The sequence below is a fragment of the Anser brachyrhynchus genome (assembly GCF_964034855.1).
Source record: "Anser brachyrhynchus genome assembly, chromosome: 3".
Taxonomy (NCBI): Eukaryota; Metazoa; Chordata; class Aves; order Anseriformes; family Anatidae; genus Anser; species Anser brachyrhynchus.
Window position 1 is genome coordinate 45,200,195 of NC_137696.1, and position 22,788 is coordinate 45,222,982.

Consider the following 22,788-nt stretch of genomic DNA (forward strand, 5'->3'; position numbering starts at 1 on the left):
AGCTTTATGAATGTGTTCTCTTTAGTTTTGATTACCTCCAAATATATTGAGTTTTAGTCAGAATATAAGTCCTTGGGACAAATTTTACATAGAATCTGGAGAAGTGATTCTAGATGTTCTTGACTTTTTCTATTAGAAGTCTTCAATTAACAGATGATAGAAAATGTTTTATTTGTAGCAAGTCACCACTTTGGTATAAAATATACTGTAAAAGCTTGAATACTTTTTCCTTCGGCTGAAAGCAGAATGCTTCTAGAGAACAGCAGCTCTGATGCACTTCACACTACCCTCTACACCCTTACGTATTGTTAAATCTCTCCTTATCCCCTCATTTTCCCCTCAAAAATACATGCTTTTCTACACAGGAGGTATGCCAAGGGAGATTCTGAAGTATTGTCCCTGCTTTGTATGAAAACATAAATGATATATCAACCACAGTTAAGAACACCAGTCTCCAGATTGCTTGGCCCCTACTGTTTAAATACTATCAGAACTCTTTCTCTACCAGGCCAGACAACTGATCAAAGTCATCCAAGCTAACTCAAGAGAATTTGGGGGTTCAGAAAATTTGGAAATGATGCCCAAGTAAATGTTCCTCTTGAGAAATGCGTTTGGTTTTTTTCTCAAACAAATTAAAGTAATAAAAAATACTTTTATCACAAGACACTTTTTTTTTTCTACCCCACAATATTTTTTTACAGTTTCTGTTTATCTACAATCAGTTTAACCTCTAATAAAAGAATAAATAATCTTGTTAACTACAAGCAACCTTTCAGCTTCTGCAGAAGATTTATGAATTCCTTAACCTGAGATGCAGCTGACTGACACTGGTCAGAAGCAGAGATTGGCTGCCAAGACACTGTCAAGGTCTTAAGTCCACATTTCTATGACAGAACACTGCAAGCAACATTATGCACATCATGCTGTTCAAGCAGCATCCATTAAGACCTGTTTCTAAATCTATACGTGACAACTCTGTAAGCAGTATTATTCTTTCATATAAGACTCCTAATCTAACTTCTTATATACAGCTTTCATACCCTTTCTTTTTCATAGTAGACTGACCTTCTGCTTGACTGGAGCATCAGAATCATTACAGAATAAATTGGAAACAATCATACTATACTACCTCTGTGGTAGCTTCATTTCAGTGCTGGAGATCGATTTCAATGAATAGCTATGCTGACAACCCAATTTACAGATTGTCCTTCCTTAACTTTTATCCATTAGCATAATTTGTTGATCTTTGATTTACTTGGTCAAGGGAAAAAATAAAATAATAAAGTTGTGAAAAATCAAGCCAGTTAAAAATAAATAAATAAAAAATAAAAGAGCACTTATAAGAAACTGCCAGGAAATTATGGCTTTTATTCTTACTGAGAAGAGAGCATCTTGATGAACACAAAGTATACTTTGAATTTCAACAAATTACAATGACAGTTTAAATGCCAGGAGGTCCATTCCATAACCTCTCTGGATGACTGAATGACATGAATTTTTATTAAGAAGGAATATATGTCAGGGTCTTTGTCACAGATACAGTCTTGACAGTAAGACTTGAAGATTTATCTTTGAACAGCCATTACTACCACTGCTTTTTCCAAAAGCACAAGGAAGGACCAAGACATTTGATAACGTCAGGCCAATTTTTCCAAATGTGAATGCTGAATGTCTGCTACTTATCACATAGGGAAATGGTGGAAAACCGCTGTCTTACCAACATTTTGGGTTTGCCAAGATGCTTAATCAACAGTGGGCATAGCTACCCAACCAAAAAAGTCACAAAAATGGACAAAAACCTGAAATTTCAGTAATAATTTTGTCCAAATTATTCTGTGCCACAAGCCATAGATTTGATAGCATACATATAGACTTGGCTGCTTGTTGTATGAAAGATGAGAGGAACAGTGTGATCAGGAAAAATCACACCTGTGTTAGCTTGCCCTTGTTTTGGCCATGCTGATTTATCTGCTAGCACCTCTTTTGCCACACAGGAGAAAGGTTGCCTCAAACAAGTCAGTTAATGGGGGATCAGGGAATTGTTTTTTGTTTTAGTCCTCTTGCAAAATGTCTATCTAAACAAAATTATTTTGCCCCTCCACTCCATACCCACCCCCTCCAAAAAAAAAAAAAAAAGAACTGCTGTTCCTATTTCTATTTCTTGGACAGAAAGCTAAGAGTTGTAAAAATTTTTCAAACATCTTCCACTTAAACATTTCTGAGAGACAATAATAATGAAGCCAGCTACATGGAGTGAAAGTGGAAAGAAATGAAATACAGAAAAATACAGGACAGAATACAAGAGCAAGCTGGGACTATAAAACTGTCTTCCATTTTGGAACCTGCCTTCCAGAATACACACCTACTCACACATCAATTTCTTCTTTTAAAGGCTCATTTTGTAATCATTTAATATTCAGCATTTATTTTTATGCCAGCAACTGTGTAGTCAGTAGTTGTTAGGCCACAGCTGCCAATTGAAAGAGTCTTTGATTTTCATAATAATCCATTCCTACCCAGAATTTTGCAGAGAATTCAGAATTTTCTGTCTAAACCGTGAATTAAAAAATAAAATAAAATAAAATAAAATAAAATAAAATAAAATAAAATAAAATAAAATAAAATAAAATAAAATAAAATAAAAATAAGCAATTGGAATTCTACAGGAAAGATGAAATGTTCCAGAATGAAGAATGACAAAACTCTCAGGCATATGGTTTAATTTGTAGATGGACCTGTGTGGAGCCAGGAGTGGTACTTGATGATCCTTGTGGGTCTCTTCCATCTCAAGATACTCTACGATTCAATGAAGTGTGCCACTACTGTTTTAGCAAGTTTCTAGTATTATTCATTATAACATTTCAGAAGACACTGCAAACAGGACTTGCTGAAAGCCAATAAATTATATTTTTGTGAACACTTTGTTTAAAAAGTTATCGACTCTCAAAAAAAAAAATCAAATATTTTGACTTTCACCTGCAACTGTGGATTAATTTCTTTCACGTTTATGAAACACCTCCTGAAAGTATCCTGCACAAACTACTAAACATTTTTGTTGTACTATAAAACAGCACTGAGGTATGGTAATTCAACTGATGTTATAGTCAGTAAAATAACCTTCTCTAATTTATACTACATGATTAGCAAAAAAGGCATACTTGCTTAAACTATGGGTGAATGAAATTATTATAGAAAAGAATATTTCTGGAAGTTTTTTCTTGCAGTAATAAATGTAACTCTCATTTTTCAGAGGTGTTTCCTCCCTTCCCACCTACCCTACCCCACCCTGCTTTTTTCCTTCTCAGCTTCACTTTTTCTGGTAACATCAGGTCTTTTATTTATTTATTTATTTATTTTTTACAGCGGCATAATTAGAAGAGAATGTAAAGGCTTATTTTAAATGAAAAAGAACTACAAGTAATATTTTCCTCATGAAAATCTAAGTTTACATACACAACTGTGGCTAATTTAATTTGTAATGCCCACAGATATTTGCAAAAATACATGAATGGTATTATAATATAATTTAAGCAAGTTTCTAACTACAACATTATTTATCATGAGTCTAATTTGCTTTATGTTTTTAATTTCCAATGTTCAGAGTCATTTTTAAGTTTGACAATATGTTCCTTGAATAAAACCAGGAGGGAGAAAACATACTTGAGTTCAAAGAATTAATCCACCGAAGTTCTACAGACTCTGACATTCAGGACTATCAATCATATGAATGCAATGCTGTTCTCTATATTTTATCCTCCAGAAACTTGAGATTTATGGTAGGACTTGAAAGACTTTCAGAATTTGTAAACACTATAGTCAATAAATTGAGACTGAAAGCAGAATATGGCCAATTCACACTGCTTGTGTGAACTGTGCTTGCGTGGCCAGTTCACACTACCCATCACCAATCTAATATTTCTGCAGCTGGAGCGCAAGATTAATTTGGAATCGTCTCATTATTTAAATACTATTGCTGAAGCAAAGGTAATTTGGAATACAACAACAAGCAATTGGAGCTGAAGAGATCAGTATACAAAATTTTTAAACAGATTTCAAGTTCAACACACCATTAAAGATGGGAATAAGAATAGACTACAAAGAACTGAGTTGATTAAATTATTTTAATCTGATGTAAAGAGTGTTATCTTGAAACAAAAATTTAAAAATGAAATAATTATTTTCCTTCTTTTCTCTTCCTAATACACATAAGATTAAAATGCCAAAAAGAACTTAAAAATCACAACATACAAGCTATCTAGCAAAATGTGAAAATGGTGGAAGCACCATCACATGACATTTATAATTGGTTTGAATAAAAATTTATGTATTTTAATGTGTGTACCAATCCTGCTGTAAGATGTAATACGTATCCTATACATATCCAACAAAACCTTTAGATCTGTAAAATTTTGTATATACACAGCTACCACAGGTACAGACATATAATCACCAAAATTAAAAGAGGTATTTCGGTTAAGTTAATTCTCACAGTCAAACTTGTGCTATCGTGCCTATTTCTGCATTGCTACACATGGAGCCATACATAAGAGGCTGCAGGAAATTACTCAGGGTGACACTGAACAAGTGTTTTGGAGTCATTTGTACTTCTGGTAATCTCACTTGTGTTGAGAACTCTTAATGACTAGTGAATACCCTTGGCATCCAAGGAGATTTTGAGTCAAATAGCCATTCCCTTTCCATTCTTTTCAAAATAGTAGCCTTATTTCCTCTAGGTAAAAGATTTATTAGACCAGTGAGCACATGAATGCAAACCAGTGCTATTTTTTTCTTTGCTGACCTTTCTCCACAGGTGTACACAATCCCAAAGCATAAAGGAAAAAAAAAAAAGCTATGAGATTCCGGGATATAGCAGTGAAAGACAAAAATATGAAAGCGTGTACTCCAACAGGATGGTTATTTCAGTGTTTAGTGCATGTGCAGACAAAGCTTTCATGACATTGCCACTTTGCCACTACTTGGAACTGTAATGCTATAATATTTCAGTAATCACCACCGCAGTTGCATTTAGGATGTAGCAGTTCAGACAATTCTAGTCACCCAGGAAAGCAATTTTAACATACCATCAGTAGTGAACGTGTCACAACAAAACAAGAATTTAGGTACACTCTCTAGAAAATCATACAAGGTAATACAGTGAGTTTTTAAGAATGATGTAGTAGCTTTTCCTGCCTGCCAGATCTCATTTCATGATGATCCTATAGCAACAGAATGGCACATGCTGTAGGGAAAATAACAGTACAAAGAGACTAGATTGTAAGCAACTATAGTTTTGATGGGGTTAAAAAAATTTAGATCAATTGAAAAAATAAGCTACAAAATACCAGTAGTAAATCCTTAAAAATGCAATCCATATAATTGACAGTAATGGTAAATTACAAACATTTCCTTACCCTAGTATTTCCTCTGTGCCCTAGACCTAGCCACAGGAAACACTAGTCCAAATGGCCTAGATGGATCTTAGGACCACTCAATATTGCTCTGTATGGGTTTCTAAAAATACTACACAAATGTTTTCATGGTACTGAAATTTTATGACAGCTGAGAGCAGTTGTACAGTAAAAGAAATAATGTGTTCCCTACTTTTCTTGAAACATCTTCCAAGGCAAATACTGCAAGAAAAAGTTAAAAGTTTCAAATATGGCTTATAATAGTTATTTCATATGTATCCTGTAGTAAAACAATGTCTTTTAAAGCACTGAGTACTTATACATCATTAAAATGGAGCAAGCCTCTGAAACAAACCTTAAATGTGCACTTTATTTCCAAAGACAATTGGGAAATCAACTCTGCATTGAATTTATTCTTGTGACAAACTTAAAACGCTAACAACATCTTAAAACTGCAACACATAATAATGGAACTATGACTTCGAACATATCAATTTGGAATTTAAAATGAAGATATTGTTGACTTGTTTTTAAACATTTACCTGACAAGTTTGGATGAGGGAAAAAGCTAACCATTTCTAATGATTATGGCAGTGTACAACTAAAAGCAGATGCTGGAGACAATAGCACGTCAAACAGAAGACACCTATACTTCCATAAAAACACTTGCAAATATCAGTGTGAAAGTATTATTATCTACCAAGAGAGTGTTCTAAGATTCGTGAAGCTGCGTAGTTTATTTCTACACAAACATTTATACTGTTATAAAAGCTATACAACGAGGAAAAAAATATTCTCTTTAAATCCAGACATGAGATTTAATTGCATAAAACAGACACATATAAGTAAACACAGAATATCCTACAATTTCTTGCTTTGAACCCTTTGGGGAGTTGGTTGAAAAGAAAGAAGACCACAACAATAAACCAAGAAAAAGACTTACTAATCATCCTGCATCCACTTCTCAAATTCCCTTCACTTCAAATTCATTTGCTACTGCATCCACTTCCCTTCCTTAGGACTCACTTTGGGGCTGTCATATTTCTCACTCATTAGTAGTCATTACATTCTGAAATTGTGTTTTGACCTATTAGCAAGATAACCCAAATTGTAAATGTGAGTGCAACCACAAGTATTGCTTAGAAAAAATCATCTACCATGAATTCTGAGAAAAAAAAAATATGTTAGGCCCTGGATTATGCTGTTCCTGGTCAGAATCTACCAATGTCCAGAGATATAAGGCTGTTGACATCAAAGCCTTTTTTCCGAGAGGCTGATAAAATTTGTAATAATAATTAGGAGAGTAACACATGTATTTGACCTGAAGTGGTTCTCTAGGAAGAAAACTGAGTATGTTTGTATGAGGAACATTTGCTTTGTTTATAAATAATTATTTGGGGATTCCTACATTAAAGCAAATTAAAGGCTGTCATTTACTAACATGCAAGAGAGAAAGAAAAACACTGGAAGACTGTGGAATAAATTTATCTTGCAAGCTTTTGAGTCCTTACTCATGTGAATGAAAACTTCCATGATAGAATTAGCAATAAGGTGACAGAAACTGGAAAGAGAGTGTAAGGAACAGGGAGGAATGGAAGGGAAGGAGGTGGGATGTCTCATGCTTTAAAGGCATTTCAATGTGGTTTTACACACAGATGTTTACATGGTGTTCCAACCATTTCTGTAAAGGGGGGGATGCTCAAAACAATACTTCCATAATAATGTAAAAAATATTCATTCCGTTATTAATATACATTTTTTTCACCTGCTATACACAAATTTTATCTGAAACCAGCAGTGAAGATGCAATCCTGCAAAGCTGATTGAATTAGAGACCACCACAGATTAGTGTTCTATGTGACCTCCTACTCCCCACAATTATATCAGTGTCTAACATTTTTCATGCTGAGCCCAGCACAATGACTTATGATAGCTTCCTTCTAATACTAGGCAACAGCGAGCTAGAGAACGCAGGAAGGCTCCTTCTCTTAATACCAGCGTGCTCAGTAATAGCTTACAGATAGATAAAAGAACTGCTTGATGATAAAATGCAAAGACTTGGGTTAATTTTGCCTAAGGAAGCTAAACAGTCAGTGGAAAGAAAAAAGCACTTTGGGCAGTAATTCGACCCACCTAAAATGTGAGTCATACTTACACAATACCTACGCTTCTGCTTGTGGTTTCACTGGAAAATTAGGATATCTGTATCTCTGGGTCAGGCACTTCAGTTTTGTGGGATGAATACTCATCAAAAAGTCCAGAAAACCCTAAGCAGTGATGAATTCAGAATGTGTAGGAACAGTCTGAGTCAGTGCAGAACTTGTGAAGTAACCTCAGAGCAGAGATAGAGGGCTTGAGAGAATTTTCTTTCCAAAGGAACAACAACCAGGCACAGAGGCCCTGAATTCCTCTACCTTAAAACCTAAAATGGTAATGAGACCCTTCTGTAATTAACATCTTCTTTGGGCTGCCATTTCCAGTGGCTGGCACCAAACCCACAGCATATAGCTGCTTAGATTTTAAAGATGCAAAGTGAATCGGTTCACTGATATGCAGCATTGTGGTAATATATTCCTTCACCTCTCTCATATCCAGTAACAGCAACATTGAAGGGCAAATTCAAAACAGTCTATAACCTCTTCCCTTGCCTCACTGTAGCCTATACAGCATACTAAAATGGAATAACAGGAAGTTTAACCTACGAAGATATTATATGTGTTCTAGTCTTTACACCTTCCTTTTAAATCACTACTTAGTCAGGCTACTTTTATTCATGGAATTCACTACAAAACACTAAGTACTGCAAAAAATCGGGTAGGGGGATTAGTATTACTGATAGCTCTGCTGGTACCTGCTCTTCAATATGGATGGCCACTATGACAAACAAAAAAAAAAAAAACAAAAACAAAAAAACACCCCGCAGCTCTTTTATTAACATGGTCAGCACTTACCTCCTTTTTTGTGTGTTGCTCCAAGCCAAAGAACAGAAAAAGGAGCTGAGCTAAGCTACAGGTTTCCACAGTATGTCTTGCTTTCAAAGCCACAGTACAATGTGTAACTATACTTCATATAAATATCACCTGAATAAATCAATTGGCTAATAAAAATCATGAGCATGTCTTACTCAGTTAAAAACACAGAGATATTTTACTACCTGTATTAAAAAGATTAGAGTAATTGGTCACGACGACAAACATTTCTGCCGGCACCATGCTAAATGACCCCAGTTTCAATAATACTGACTTGTTGGAAGGCAGAATAAACAGCCACGTAATTAGAAACACTTCAGATATACCTTGTGATTAATATTTCCAACACTACATTTATATTTCCCTTCCCCAGTAATGGGGAACTTCACATTAATGAGAAGCAGTTATAACAGTGAAAATAAATCAAAAATAAATAATATTGATCATTTGTTTCCAGCCCTCTATGTAAAACAAACATTTATATATATGGTTGAGGTAATACTGCCATTACAAACTCCTATTTTCAAGCATTTAGAGCAATTTGGGGAAAAATTACCCAAGAGGATAAAATTTATCGATTTCTCCCTAGCCTGGTGAAGATTTCCCACCTCCTCCTCCTCCTCTGCAGAGGAGATGGAAGAAATTAATAAAAATCTGCCTGGTTATTTTAGAGCTAAATAAGTGGAGGAGAGAGGCATTTTTCACAGGTTAAGGACTGTGCAAGATCTTTTTCTGTTACTGTATGATACGAGGAATATGAGTCATCCTTGTCACTTGAGAAAGAAACTCACAGATAAAGTATAAGACAGACAGCCAAGTGGGAGGAAAAGATGGATAAGCAGAGAAGTCACATTAAGAAAACTCCTCTGACGTCATTAAATTCAGCCCTTAAAATAGCACTGCTTATCTAGCCCTGAATTCCTCCCTTATGGAGAGTGACAATGAAGCAAGCAAGACCATACCACAGAACTGCAGGCTCCTAGGGATGAAAATCGGTAAGCAAATCATTTTAGAAGATGAACTGGGAACAGACATTGGTAATTAAAGGCAAAAGTAAAAAGTAGATAACCAGCACTTCTTGGCTAAATCACAGCCAACTATTACAAATATCAATTATACAGAATGCTTGGAAGTTCTCCAAATAGCTTGTCACAGTCTTAGTAAAAGGGAAAACAAAACAAAAGGACACAGAGAAGCAGAGATCCTGCTCATTGACCTGTCAGAGAAGTGCCAATGACACTCAGCCCAAGGGCTGCCCACTTGCCCCCACTGAGGCACCATCACAACAGTAGTCCTGTTACAGTAGCAGCAGAGTGCTATTCCCACTTTGCAAAATGCCCACGTGTTTTACTGGAACTTCTGCTATTTATTCATTGTCTCAAGATTTCACATTTACCAGACAGTGGTGCATTCTCACTGAAAAGGCAAGGATGAACTGAGAATTACAGGTACTGGCCCAGTGTCCTGTCTCCACTGACACAAGTGCCTGCCTTTGGTGCATCATGACCAGAACCTCAATAAACCAGAACCTCAATGCAACCTAGAGCCACTGTGGTTTCTAAATCCATATTTTTTTTAAAAAATCAGAGCTTTCTATTTCAGTGAAGGCAAGTTAGATGTTGATGTTAAAAAATAAAGAAAAATAAGGAAATAAATGAAATTGTAGGAATTCACAGAAAGTACAATACTAAATGTTTAACTTGCTTACCTTCATCATAAATTTCTGTAGAGCGATGACAGAGGGGGAAAAAAAAGAGAAAATGTGAAATGAATATTTGTTTTCAGGTGCTTAAAAATGGGATTTGTTTTCCTTAAAATAGTGAGTGGGATACACAGAACTACAAACCACATTTAAAAGGAACATTTATCATTGCAATTAGCATAATTATAGCTTGTGCTAGAAAGCAAAACAGCTGCTCAGAACAAGGCTTCATTTTTTTTGCATAATCTCAGATTTTTTCTTTAAATTATATAGCACACAAAATTCTTATTGCTTAAAGATAAAACACAGTACAGGTAAAATAGATGCCATACCTGACCATCTTTAACTACTTGCTCTGCAGATTGTTTCTAAGTTCAATCAAATAATAAAGTCTGGCATTCAAAGTGCAGTGCTGGAGAACAACACCAGCATTGTGCTAATTTATCATATCTAAATGCACAGTAAGTTAATAAAATGAAAACACTAGTAATATTTCATGCAGTGAATTAAAAACAATGAAGTGCCACATAATTGATGTCAGAGAATTATGGAAATTTTGAGGTTAATTTTCATAGAGGTCCTTAAGAATAAAAACAGAGTTTTGTGTTAGGTTACATGCAGTGACCTGATTTTCTCTTCAAGAGGCCTAGAGCCACCCTTTCCTCTTTTGACCTCATCAGTTCATGTTTTGATTGCTGAAATGTTGAAGCTAGGGACTGAAGTCCAGCAGCAAATCTCTATGCCATGTAAAAAGAGTCTAACTGGACAGTCTCCAGGCGAGACTGGGTGCTTTCATTTCATCCATGCTTTAAACACAGAAAAACAGAAGCATCTATTCTCAGAGATACACAAGATGTTCTGGATTATAAATAAATAAATAATAAGGTGTAACCTACTGATGTCAAAATGTTCTTCCCTTCTGGAAAGTTTTCTAGTTCTATTTAGTATTTAAACATTTGGAAACAAATTGAGCAAAACTAAAGATCAAGCACCTTGTCCACCACTCCCCTAAAGTGATTACTTAAAATATATGCATAGATCAAAAGTGTGATCATTTTGTCGTTATTATTTATTCCACTTCTTGTCCCAATATTTTGTTTGCTTTTACTGAGTGGCTCCAGAAGCTAACCAGAACTCTTTGCTCAGCTGTCTACAGTGCTCTGTGTGCATAAATTCATTAATAAAGAAACCAGTTAATTACATAATTTATTCTAATATAATCTTTCCTCTATCCATCAATACTGAATTTCACTTGCCAAAATGTTCTCTGTTTATCAAGGGGATTGGGGATTATATCCATCAAAGCTCTCTTCTGGCTGCCATTCATCTACGAAACTTTACTCTGAGAACTACACAACCACACTGCTTTTTCATGTGACAAGTACATTAAACAACAGTCCCTCTGTGGAGTCTGTTGTTTCTCTTTTTGATCATTTATTTTAACCACTTGTTTATAGCCTCTTAACTAGCTTCAGATTAATGTAAATACTTTATCTCTTCCCCGATTACTAAAATTACACAGCGGGCTCTTATGCTGGATTTTTTGGAAAGCCAGAATTAACAATTCATTCTGTTGACATATTAAATGAACTGTAAAAAAAACAAAAGAAAACCACTATTCATCTGTTTGCTGCTGTCATGTTGTGTTTTTTAGAGTTACTCTGATTCCTTAATAATTTTGAAGATGATTTACATGTCATTCTAAGAGACAGAAAGTGCCATGAACAGTTCCCCCAAGCCAGAAACCTTGAAGGATAACAGTGGGTGAGGGAACTCTGAACACATATCCACTCATTTACCTACTGCCTCAAAACTACCAGGGGAAAAAATACTCTAAAAGTTAACTGTTGGTGTAAGAATGCTTTCTCTTCACAGCAAACACTTAAATGCAAGTTATCACCGTGAAAGTGAAGAGAATGCTCCTGCAAAGCTTCAGGCCAAGTTTGAGAAGTTACACGCCATGAACTGGGATGGTCCCAGCTGCCTGGCTGCAGTCAAACATACAGGAGGGGGTTCCAGATACTCCTGTCACTCCCTTTTACAAGAAAGTTCTCCCATGTTTTTAAATCAAATCCCTTCTTAGGTAAGGAAGAATGCTCCCTTTCAAAACCATTAACTTATAGATTGGGGGGGGGGGGGGGGGGGGGGGGGGTGGGGGAGGGCGGAAATAACCCCTAGAACAAAAAAGGCAGAAATTATGCACTTTAGGCGTGCAACAGGCTGTTACACAAAGCACTGCTCTAACTCATCCTGTGCCGAGGAAGAACCTTCTGCTCCTCCACACTTGCTCTCTGTACCTCAGGATGACTGCACATACATTTCTGGATGAACATTTGCAATTCAGAATGTATACTTCAAATTAAACAGACAGATCTATAACTTGAAAGTTCTTAATGTCATTCTAACACCCATCACTCCCGAAAGGTTTTGTTCACAAAAGATTGATAGCAAAGTGTTAAAGTGATACAGACTGATACAGTCACTAAGTACAATAAATGATTGTTGTCCACTATTCAACTACTTGGCTAAAAGTAAAAGAAGAGATCAAATTGTCATGATCTATTATTTTAGATATACAAAAAGCTCCTACTCCACCTGTGGAGCTGCACAGCTGACAGCAGAGCTTGGTCATCTTTATGTATGAAACTCTACTTGCTGCACATCCTTACAAATGATATAGATGTATGTACTATCCAGTATGACATGCTATAAAAAACCCTAAGTCTTAAGAGTTATTAAGGAAGAGATTTATATGTGCTAAGTAGATTTCTACTAGTTGTGTAGACTACAGTCAAGGAAGAGAGGCATTTCTAGAATGTGATTCAACTGATTTATTAAGCTGGCATTTTCTTTAGGATGGGACCAACTACACAGGAGAAGCTTCTGATTCTCTTCCTTGCTACAGCTATGAGTCGAAATTACTTGCTAATCCTACACTGTCTACATTGAGAATGCCTAAAGCAATTTCAATGTCTGAAGAGATGACCAGTTCTGAACTAAGTACAGAACACCTACACTGTATCAAACACTGAAATTCAAGAATCCACTGGAGGTTCTCTACTGAGCATTTAGAAGCCAAGAAGCAATGTAATAATTGGACTTCTGATGTATTTCTAGGCTACAAATAAAAGTCTCTGTGTGAAATCCCATCCTACTGAAATCAATGCAAGTCTGATGACTGAAAGTACTGAAGACAGCATTTCACCTCTAGAATTCACTTGTTCAAGAAAGCAGAAAGTGTTGTGAGTTTTACGTGTGCCTGTTTCACTGACATTAAAATCTTCTCTTGTCAAAAGTTATCCTGAAAGGTAGAACTGATAATTGAATGCAACTGAAAATTGTATAATCATATTCAACTGATTTTAAGTCTTCAGCTGCATATACTATTTGATGTTTTGGAGTCAAATGCCTGTGTGAGTGCTTAGCATCACACGAATACCATGTCTGCAAAGGAATTAAACTCAGCATTCAGCAGCAGGATTACCTCCATGACTTGGACCATGACTTCAAAAAAAAAAAAAAAAAAAGAACACAGAGAGTGAGAGAGAGATATCATATTCTGATTACTGATTCTGATACTTATGCCTTTGCAAGATTTTATATTAGATGATTAGATTTTAGGCACGTAACATCCATCATTCTATCCATCATCCTAACCATTCTCACTCTAATAGAAACAAATAAATAAAAAGCTATTGAAGGCTTATTCAAGGGCACTAAGGATATGCTGTTAATGCAAATGTTTACAGCTGTTGGGGGCTCTTCTATAATTTGGCTCTTTAGAGGACTTATGGTTAGCACTTCTAACTTATCTTAATTTCACCTTCATTCCTGGGCTCTCTGGCTAGACGAAAAGAGAATTGAATTTTGAATTTTTGAAAGAAAAGCTGCTGAGACTAGTTTTGAAAGCCTCAATTTAGAGTATACCTTTTGTATATCTGGAGTATACCTTTCGTACTATTCTTGTAGAAATTTGCTTACAAAGAAATGTCAAATCTTTACAAAAACCTATTCAAAAATATGGAAAACAAGTAAACAAAGTAGACATTTTACTGCAATTCACAGTACTACACTGCTTGAAATTCTCGGATCTGTAATATGGACTGCAGAAGAAATGCCAAGTAAATTCTAATACGCAGCTAGAAATTCTACTATTGTATTAAAAGAATAGAAATTCTTTAGACTGAGGGATCAAATATTTTTGTGCAATCAGCATATTTTCCTACTTCAAAAATATGATAACTCTATTTAAGTAAAAGAATTCAGTTTTAACAAAGAATCTCAAAAAAAATTTTCGAGTCGTTAGATAATTTAATGATTGAAGATCACAATGATTACAAAGCATGGATGTGCAATGAATTACTTTAAATGGTACGGAAGACGTGTTATAGCAACTATTTCTTTCCAATGAAGCTTTGTTTTGTGACTCTCATAAAACTCTGCAATAATCCTAGCTTGCTTCCTCTAGTCAAAATCTACTTAGAAGTTACTGTTATAGTTATCCAGTCCACATTGTCCTCAAAGCCAGAACTTAGAATCATAGAATATTTAGCTCTTTTCAATCCAGAATTCTTTCCAATGAAACAATTCTGAAAAGTGCCCACAGAGTGTTATTATTATATTATTCTGCAAGTTTCCCTTTTCCAAAGAAACTGAAATTTCCTTATACCAGGGGGTATAAACAGCTAATACAATAACTACTTGAGGAAAAAAAGATAAAGATTAACCATTACCTCCATCAGAAGAGGTTCCTCTGTCTCTTTATTTAAAATCCTACAATGATATAATTAACACAGCTTTGCCAAAATAATTCACCAACCATATGTAGGCAAATGTGTAAAAAGGCCAGGTTTTAGAAACCATGGATGCCCTAGAAAATTGATATTCTTAATGTTGAATTCTGTTACAGTGCTAAGCATTTCTTTTTGAAGTCAAGACAAATTCAGGTGCTTTTATGAGAATACAAGTCCTTTAAAAATCAAGCCCTAAAAGTAAACACCACCTATTCTAAAAATCTGGACAGTTCCTAAACATTTCAAGCTAATACCAACTGTTGCTAACTCACAGCAACAGACAATTTAAAATTCTTTTGCTTATTTCATAAAGATATTAAAAGAGAAAAAAAATAAAGGCAGGATGAAAGGAATTCCATTTGCTATTCATTATTCAAATTCAGCTTATTTCACTACTGCTATGTCCTCTGTAAATAAAATACATTCGGTGTCTTCTAACCTTCGGTTTAAATTCTGTAGCACTCTCTGATCAAATGTGTCGTCCCCACTCTGATAGTTTCACTAAAAGCAGAAAAGCCCATTTTCAAATATGAAATGGGCAGGACAGAAAAGGTAAACCCTACTTCCATTAGATTTTATGTTTTGCAAGATATCTGAAACTCATCTGTTTGATTCAGGACTGAAGCAGACCTACAGTCCTCACAGTCACACCTGTCAAGATACAAAAGGAAAAAGCCAAAGGTTCAAGGAATATCTCAAGCCCACTTAGTTCTTACCCAGCTTCAATGCCCTTCTTCTTACAGTATAATAAAGGCTTGGGGACAAAATTACAAGAAGATTCATAGTAATTGAAGAGAGGCACAGCAGAACTGGAGTAATTCATTGTAAAAATTTCACCAGCAGACTTTACAGGTTGGAACAACTCAGAAGTGAATGAGTTTACCTTTTTCTTTGAACTGTGTGAAACTGCTTGCAGCAAGTTCAGTTATTAATTTGATCACTAATTTGGCATGAAGTTTGTATAACTTTGGCTCCGAGCTTGGTCTTCAAGTTGTCCACACATAGGTAGACATAAGTGAACAGACTTGCATTAACCTTGTGCATTCTACACTGGAAGATGACTTATGGAGAGATACGTGTATTAAAATGAGGTACCTGGCCTCATTGACTGTGTATCAGCTGTTATACTGTTATACCAGCTGTGCAATAGACAGCTTTCAGCTGCAGTCTAATAACTGCTTTTAAAATGCACCTTTCAGTTTTGCATGTCCCTGTAATGCATTCTGGATTAATTCAGCGTGTACATCTGCAATCCACCATTGGCTGCTGGGAACCCTCTAGAATTACAAAGAGGGCTAAGAGCTGCCTTACAGAGCAGGTCCGACCTGTATTTATGCAAGTAACATTGTATTTTCCAAGTACATACTCTTTGAAGACTTCAGTTAAAAAGGAAGCTATGTAAGAGTGTAACCAGCAAACTCCTGACTCACATTTTTTCCACACTTCATGGAGTATGCAGCCATGTGCCTGTAGACTACTCAACTTCCTTATTATTGCTGTTTTTTCCTCTACAGCAGAATTGTTAATAAGACCCACAGACTCAGAAAATTTAGAACCAAGCTCTCTTACTTGTAATTAAAAGGTTGGACAGCATGAGAAGATAACCTGACCATCACTATAGTTTAAAAAGCATTCCAAATCAATTCATATTGTTTTTCAAAAATATGAGATTCACAGGACACAGATAATGCCATCATACTGATCCAATGAACTGAAATTAACACTTAACAACAGTTGCTCATTTATAAATATTATAAGAATTTTTATATTATATGTATTTATCTCACATGTATATATAGTCCTAATATAGATAATTGGTGATATATGAGAAGAGAGTGTGCTGAAAAACCTAAGCCACCTTTTTAAAAATGTACTTACCTATAGGAGTCTCAAGCAAGCTCTAAGTTGAGTCCCCACTATAAACATGTAATAGTCACAGATACAAGTTTTACAAAGTCTAGCTGAAATAAATCAAGACCAGCATTCTAGCATTGTCATTGGCCATACTCCAAACGACTCTGAGTGGTTTCTGGTCATGTGCAGTCCAAACTAGATACTACGAAATGGCAGAGGCCTTTAATGGTCCAAGCTTTCAGAGAGGATTCTAACTTTTTTTTTTTTTTGTAATGTGGACAAACAGTTCTACACACACTTTTAAGACCACTAACTCATACATATGCTGATGTTACAGATTATGTTGGAAAAAGACATATGCAAACATGTCCAATATGGGGAAGTTATATCAGATGCCCACACAAATATGCATGGTATACACAGACACATTAGGAAAGGCCTTGGCAAAACATCTAGCAGAAAACTGTGATTTGACTTTACTTGCTAAGATCTATGAATTATTTTTTTATTCTGTAGCAGCTGTTCTCCATCTTCAAAGATTTAATATATATATTTGTTGCAGCTAGATATAGCATTACACATTATTTATCAGTATTAATTATCTTATTGTCATGCATTTTAGAATTACATAGTCTATACTGGAAAAGACAAGGTGGGTTTACAGAATGGAGTAATAACATCAGACAGCAAGGCTCAAAACTGAGAGGCAAGAATCATAAGTGTGCACTGCACAATTCTAAGATCAAATTAAAATAGATAAAAGTCATTGTGGTAGCATGAAATTTGGTATTGAAATTCAGGAATGACCAGATCCTACAAGGCCATGCATTTGCCTCCTTTTTTGAGCCAAGCAAGTTGAACATTCATGAGCACACAGGGTATCAAAACAGACAAATTAGACTCAGTGGCAACATGAAACATTTGGGATCAAGTGAATAAAAGACAGAATCACATACCCATTTTTCCACATCAACTAGCTGTAGAAAGAAAAAGCAAGAAATCAGTAAATCTCTTTCTTTAAATATAGCATATCAAAGTTTATTTTGAATTTAACATTTCACTTTTTCAGAAATGTATCCAGCGTGAAAGAAAATGTATGAATAGAAGCTATTCTTCTGGCATTCCCTCTTTAAAATGTCAATACCTCACTTTTTCCTCTTTGTTTTATGGAAAGTGCTTCAAATTCTGCAAGTTCAAAATGTCCATCTAAATATCAGACAATAGACAGCAAACGAAGACTGATGCTGAATTAACTGCACATTGTATTCTGTGCCAACTGATCAAAAATACAGAACACAGTTTCACACAAAACATTTATTCATTTTCTCTTGAGTAAAGCCCTGCCCTAGGTGAATATTTTTCATTCTAAAAGACTTAGTGGTGGCTGCCCAAGATTTGTCAGTGTAATGAATTCTAGAGGTATGAAATCTAAAATTAGGGGACAGCTGTCAAACCCAGACCCTACACAGCCTGCAGCATTAGAAAATACCTTGCACACAAACAGAGAACAAAACATCAAAATGTCATTCATTTTTCCTATGGGGAATGACAGAGAATCACTCTGAAAGCTCAAGATTTTGTGTTAATAAAACTGTCTTAAGGTTCATTAAGTAAACTGCTCATTAATGAAACTGATTTTAAATTACTCTCTCTAAAAATCTTTGCACCATCATATAGTCAGCCAGGATAAACAGAACTAGAACAATTTAGCTACTAGGAAGGCTAGTATGGCACTAACTATTAAAACCTTAGCTGGCACATCTGAAGTAGATTGGTCTCTAGATTTAGCACAGAAAGCATTGCGGCAGATCAAGACTCCTGTGGTTTTACTGCAGGTACACACTGACCTTTCCTTAGCAGATGCCATATACAAATTTAGCAATAATTTAAGAAGGTAGCTTAGTGCAAACAATGAGCAATTTTCAAAACCAGCAGTATTTAGATTCCAGCTTACTTCTGAAACTATTGTAATTCAAAGCAACATATTGGGTTATCACCTATTAAAATAATTTTATTTCAAGTAAATTTCCTCACTTTTTCAATAAGTATTTCAATTAAAATGGAGTTTTATATTTCATATAGTTAAAAATATTTATATATTGTTAGGTTCTGTTAGCACACAAAGTTTAGAGAATACCATGTGACCTGCCAGCTAATTAACATAGTAATTAACATGATAAACTTATAAGCATTTGTTAACTTGACAATTGCTACCTCTCTTCTGAGATTTACACTGTATTTAGACTTATAATAGAAATTCTGTGAGTTTTATTATCAACTTCAGCTGCAGGAATCTCCTCTAAAAAACACCTGGAGACTTAATATTGATGCAATATAATAAGAAAAGATATAAGGTATTTATAAGTTAGTAAAGCAGGCAATGGTCTAAAGCATAATACAGACAATACAACTATGATGGCTTAAAAAAGGAACAAGAAATAGCCAAGTTAGATTCATGTACCTCTTTTATTTATTAACTTGGTTTTGATTGACCTTTTGTTCAAATTCCACATGCACTAAGAACATAACATCACAAACAATTTGACTGTGTGACAATGCTAGAAAGACCTGCATTAATTCATGTTTTATTGTCTTGCCTTGAGAAGTTCTCTTACTGTCCCAAAATTTAAATGAACAGGGCAGCTACAATTGTTTTCAGAAAGAATCCACTCAAAGCTCAATGTGCATTACCACTTGTACAACCAGTTGCCTTACAAATGTTGAACTGACTATTTATTTTAATGGATACCAGGTAGCTTCAAGAGTCAAGCTTCAATTTGTCAAGTATTGATAAACTGTATATACTAAATCTGAATTTTTATATCCATCTTCAAAGGGAAGTATCAACAAGCTTTGGTGAGAGGGATAGAAAGAAAACACAACAAACAAAAAAAACCAACTAACCGTCCCTTCTACCAAACCACATCTGGTCACCTCCCTCTTGGGAGTAGTTCATGTTCCTTAGACTTGGAATTCCCTGTTCTCACCATAAATGGCTCCACTTAGACTTTGTTGACCTGTTGACTTGTTAGGAGGGATAGATCTTGCAACTCGTCTTGGAAGCTTTGAACTTCAGAATAGCTGAGCGAATAGCAGTAGGGGATTGCCAGTCACTTCCTGAAGTTCCCTCTCACTGTGCCATCTTACACTATCATACCATCATTAATTGTAAAAAGCACAGTAGATTCTGTCTTGTGCCAATAAATCCAAATCCATGGAATTCAGCAACTATTCCTCTTATGGCTAATCTTCTCTCCTGATACACTAAGATCATATTGTTTGAAAAAAGAAAATGTTTAAGTATGCATGTACTAATTTTTATCTTCTTTTTCATCTTTACAATATCTCCTTCAGTAGAGGAAGCCGAATCCATCTTAAAGCATATATACCTCAAATACAGTATGCTATTTTATAACATTTTTTCCACATGGATCTGGGTACTCAGAAGACTTTCCCAGAAGAAAAAAAAATACACTGGATAAGATTAGATATCAAAATTTAGAGGATCTATTGCCATCTGACAGTTCTGAATAGAGAAAATTATTATCCTGCTATGAGGACATAAGAGTTACCAAAAGAGTGAAAGACATAAGGTCTCTAGAATTTACTTAGTGACTGTGGGCAACTCATATTGCTATAATTAATCATTTTACAGAAAGCTACCAAATTCTATTCAAATATCACACTTCACACCAGACAGTAGTGTTTTATGATTACTGAAATGGTATGGGACCCATACCATAGTACAGATAGTGCTATAAGGAGAAAAATTGTATTCTAGTATTCAAACATAACATCAAAAGCAGCATTTAGAATTACAAAATAATTTATCTTCTTGAACTAGATGTGAGTACAATACTATCATCTTAATACTTCCCATAAAATATCATATAACTGCACAAAGAAGCCCTCCATGAACAACACATAGCCATGATTTAACCTTTGGCTGTAATGCTAATCCAGAAAATTTGGAGAGTGATCTGCATTTTCTGACTTCTCTTCAGAACTATGTAAGAGCTCCAATTTTTCCAGACAAGAGTACACGTTAAATTCATTTAATCCAAACTGAGGACTGGTTTTCTGATAAATTTTTAACTCTGATGTGTAGATACCCAACATTACATTAACCAGACATAAAAGCCAGTTAAAACAGAAGGAATGTAGTTCTCTTCCTTCTCTTTTCTACTGTCATAAGGTGCCATAAACAAGATGGAGAGAAATAAAGTGGGACTTTTCCACCATTACGAGGCACCATACACAAAATCATTTTTTTTTTTTTTTACATTTTGACATGACACCAGCTTACATGCGCTGAACATACACTAATATAGCAACATTCATTACGAGTACACAACACTGGAAAGTAAGCAACTTTAAGCTGTGCAGAACAGCCTACCATTTGTAACTCTGGCTTCTATATTCTGTTTTCTTTCATCTGCCTGAGCAGCACACAAAAACATTAAGGACCTTTGTTCCACACCATATAGGAGAATCTTAGCTGAGTAGACGTAATCACATTATCTACAGTTATTTATGACAACTGTAACAGACACGTTGTCATGATCCACAGATGGGATTGAGACCTGAAATCTCAGTGAAGCACTGCATTCCAACTAGTGCATGTTGTATCTTCTTCTATGCTTATACTAATTTTTCTGAGCAGAAACAGGAAAGTCTTATGAGAAAAATGCTTTGGTGTTTGTTTGGTTTTGTGGTTTTAGTTTGTTTGTTTGTTTGTTTTTTCCATTTCATTTCTCAGCTGTGGAAACAGAACTTGTAGCAAAACCTCTGTCTAATTCTAAGTAAGGTGGGAATAACTGGAATTGAACTACATAGATTTCAAATTGAAATGGTCTTTATGTTACAATACTTAACTATTTTCAGGGCCCACCTTGATTTCCTGAATTTAATATTCAACAAGGTAACTGATGATGCATCTTCTCTTCCAGTCCAGGATTGTAGGTATTTGTCTACAAGACTCTTAAAAAGCTGTACTTGTGTGTCTGTTTGGTTTAGGTCCTTTTCTGTATGCAGTCTTTATCAGAAAGTTAACTGTGAAGAGAGAAATTAATTTCTCTTTCTCACAAAGTCGCTTTCTACTGACCATCATCCTGGAAATAAAACCTTGAGCACATTAGAGATCCAATGGTTATAGTAACACCAGAAGAAGTTCTGCCATATACCTCCAAACAAGAAAACTTTTCTGGGATGACAAAATGTTTGCCTTTATGGCATAGATCTTCATTCCAAATACAGCACACTCAAAAGAAGAATATACTTATCAGACTGGAAATATTTGCTTGTCACAGTTCTGTGGTATGAAATAGATAATGATTTTATTCCTATCATTGCCTTTCCCTGAGGATATCCATAATGCAAAAATACTGTGCCTGCACTCCTTGATTTTTTCCAGTACTTACACTTGATCAAAGTGTAGCTGATCAAAGCCAAGTCTTATTCCTTTTGTGTCTTCCTTGAAATGGCCTGCTAACAATCACATCTGATACTAAATAAGGTGCACTGAGGAGAAAATGACAGTATTTGCTTTATCTGCAAAAGTTGTGCACTTTTTTTTTTGTATTTCCTGTACTCCTGTTAGTACTGCAGCATCACTAAAATATCTGAGAAAAATCAGGATTTTATGTAGAATAAACCTCTAAATTACATCTTCTTGTCATAGAGCTTTCTACTTGTAGCTTATTTGTCCATCTGCATGACACAAAGGCTCACACTGCATGAAATGCTCTAATCTCAACTTCTTTCTCTCCTTTCTATCTCTTCTTTTTCTTCTTTCTTTGCAGTAAGAAACATTTACATTATACAAATTCAAAGTTTAGAAGGGCAAATATTGCAATAAGGACATGCTAACATGGGTTGCTGGACATAACAGCTCCATCTCTCTTCATGACACACCACTGACTGTGAAGGACTTACTAAAAGAATTTCTGAAGAAAATCAGTGTCCCAGAGTTTTGTAACTTCAGTGGGTTATGCTGGTACTTGTAAGCAAACATTAACCTAATAAAAACAATCTAACTGTAGAAATAAGAAGCCATAATTCAC

General features: G+C 35.2%; 1 protein-coding gene across 4 annotated transcripts in view; it reads right to left on the reverse strand.

The window, feature by feature from the left end:
- Window positions 1–22,788, reverse strand: part of RYR2 (ryanodine receptor 2) — a 423,080-nt gene that overhangs the window by 255,141 nt on the left and 145,151 nt on the right. For 2 of the 4 annotated variants that reach the window (XM_080588285.1, XM_080588284.1), the window contains exons 5-6: window positions 17,683–17,703; window positions 10,086–10,100 (exon numbers count right to left, since the gene is read on the reverse strand). In XM_080588285.1, coding sequence (XP_080444411.1) covers window positions 10,086–10,100; window positions 17,683–17,703 — 36 coding nt within the window. The remainder of the gene's footprint in view (window positions 1–10,085; window positions 10,101–17,682; window positions 17,704–22,788) is intronic. The other 2 variants (XM_080588287.1, XM_080588286.1) reach the window with 1 other exon arrangement.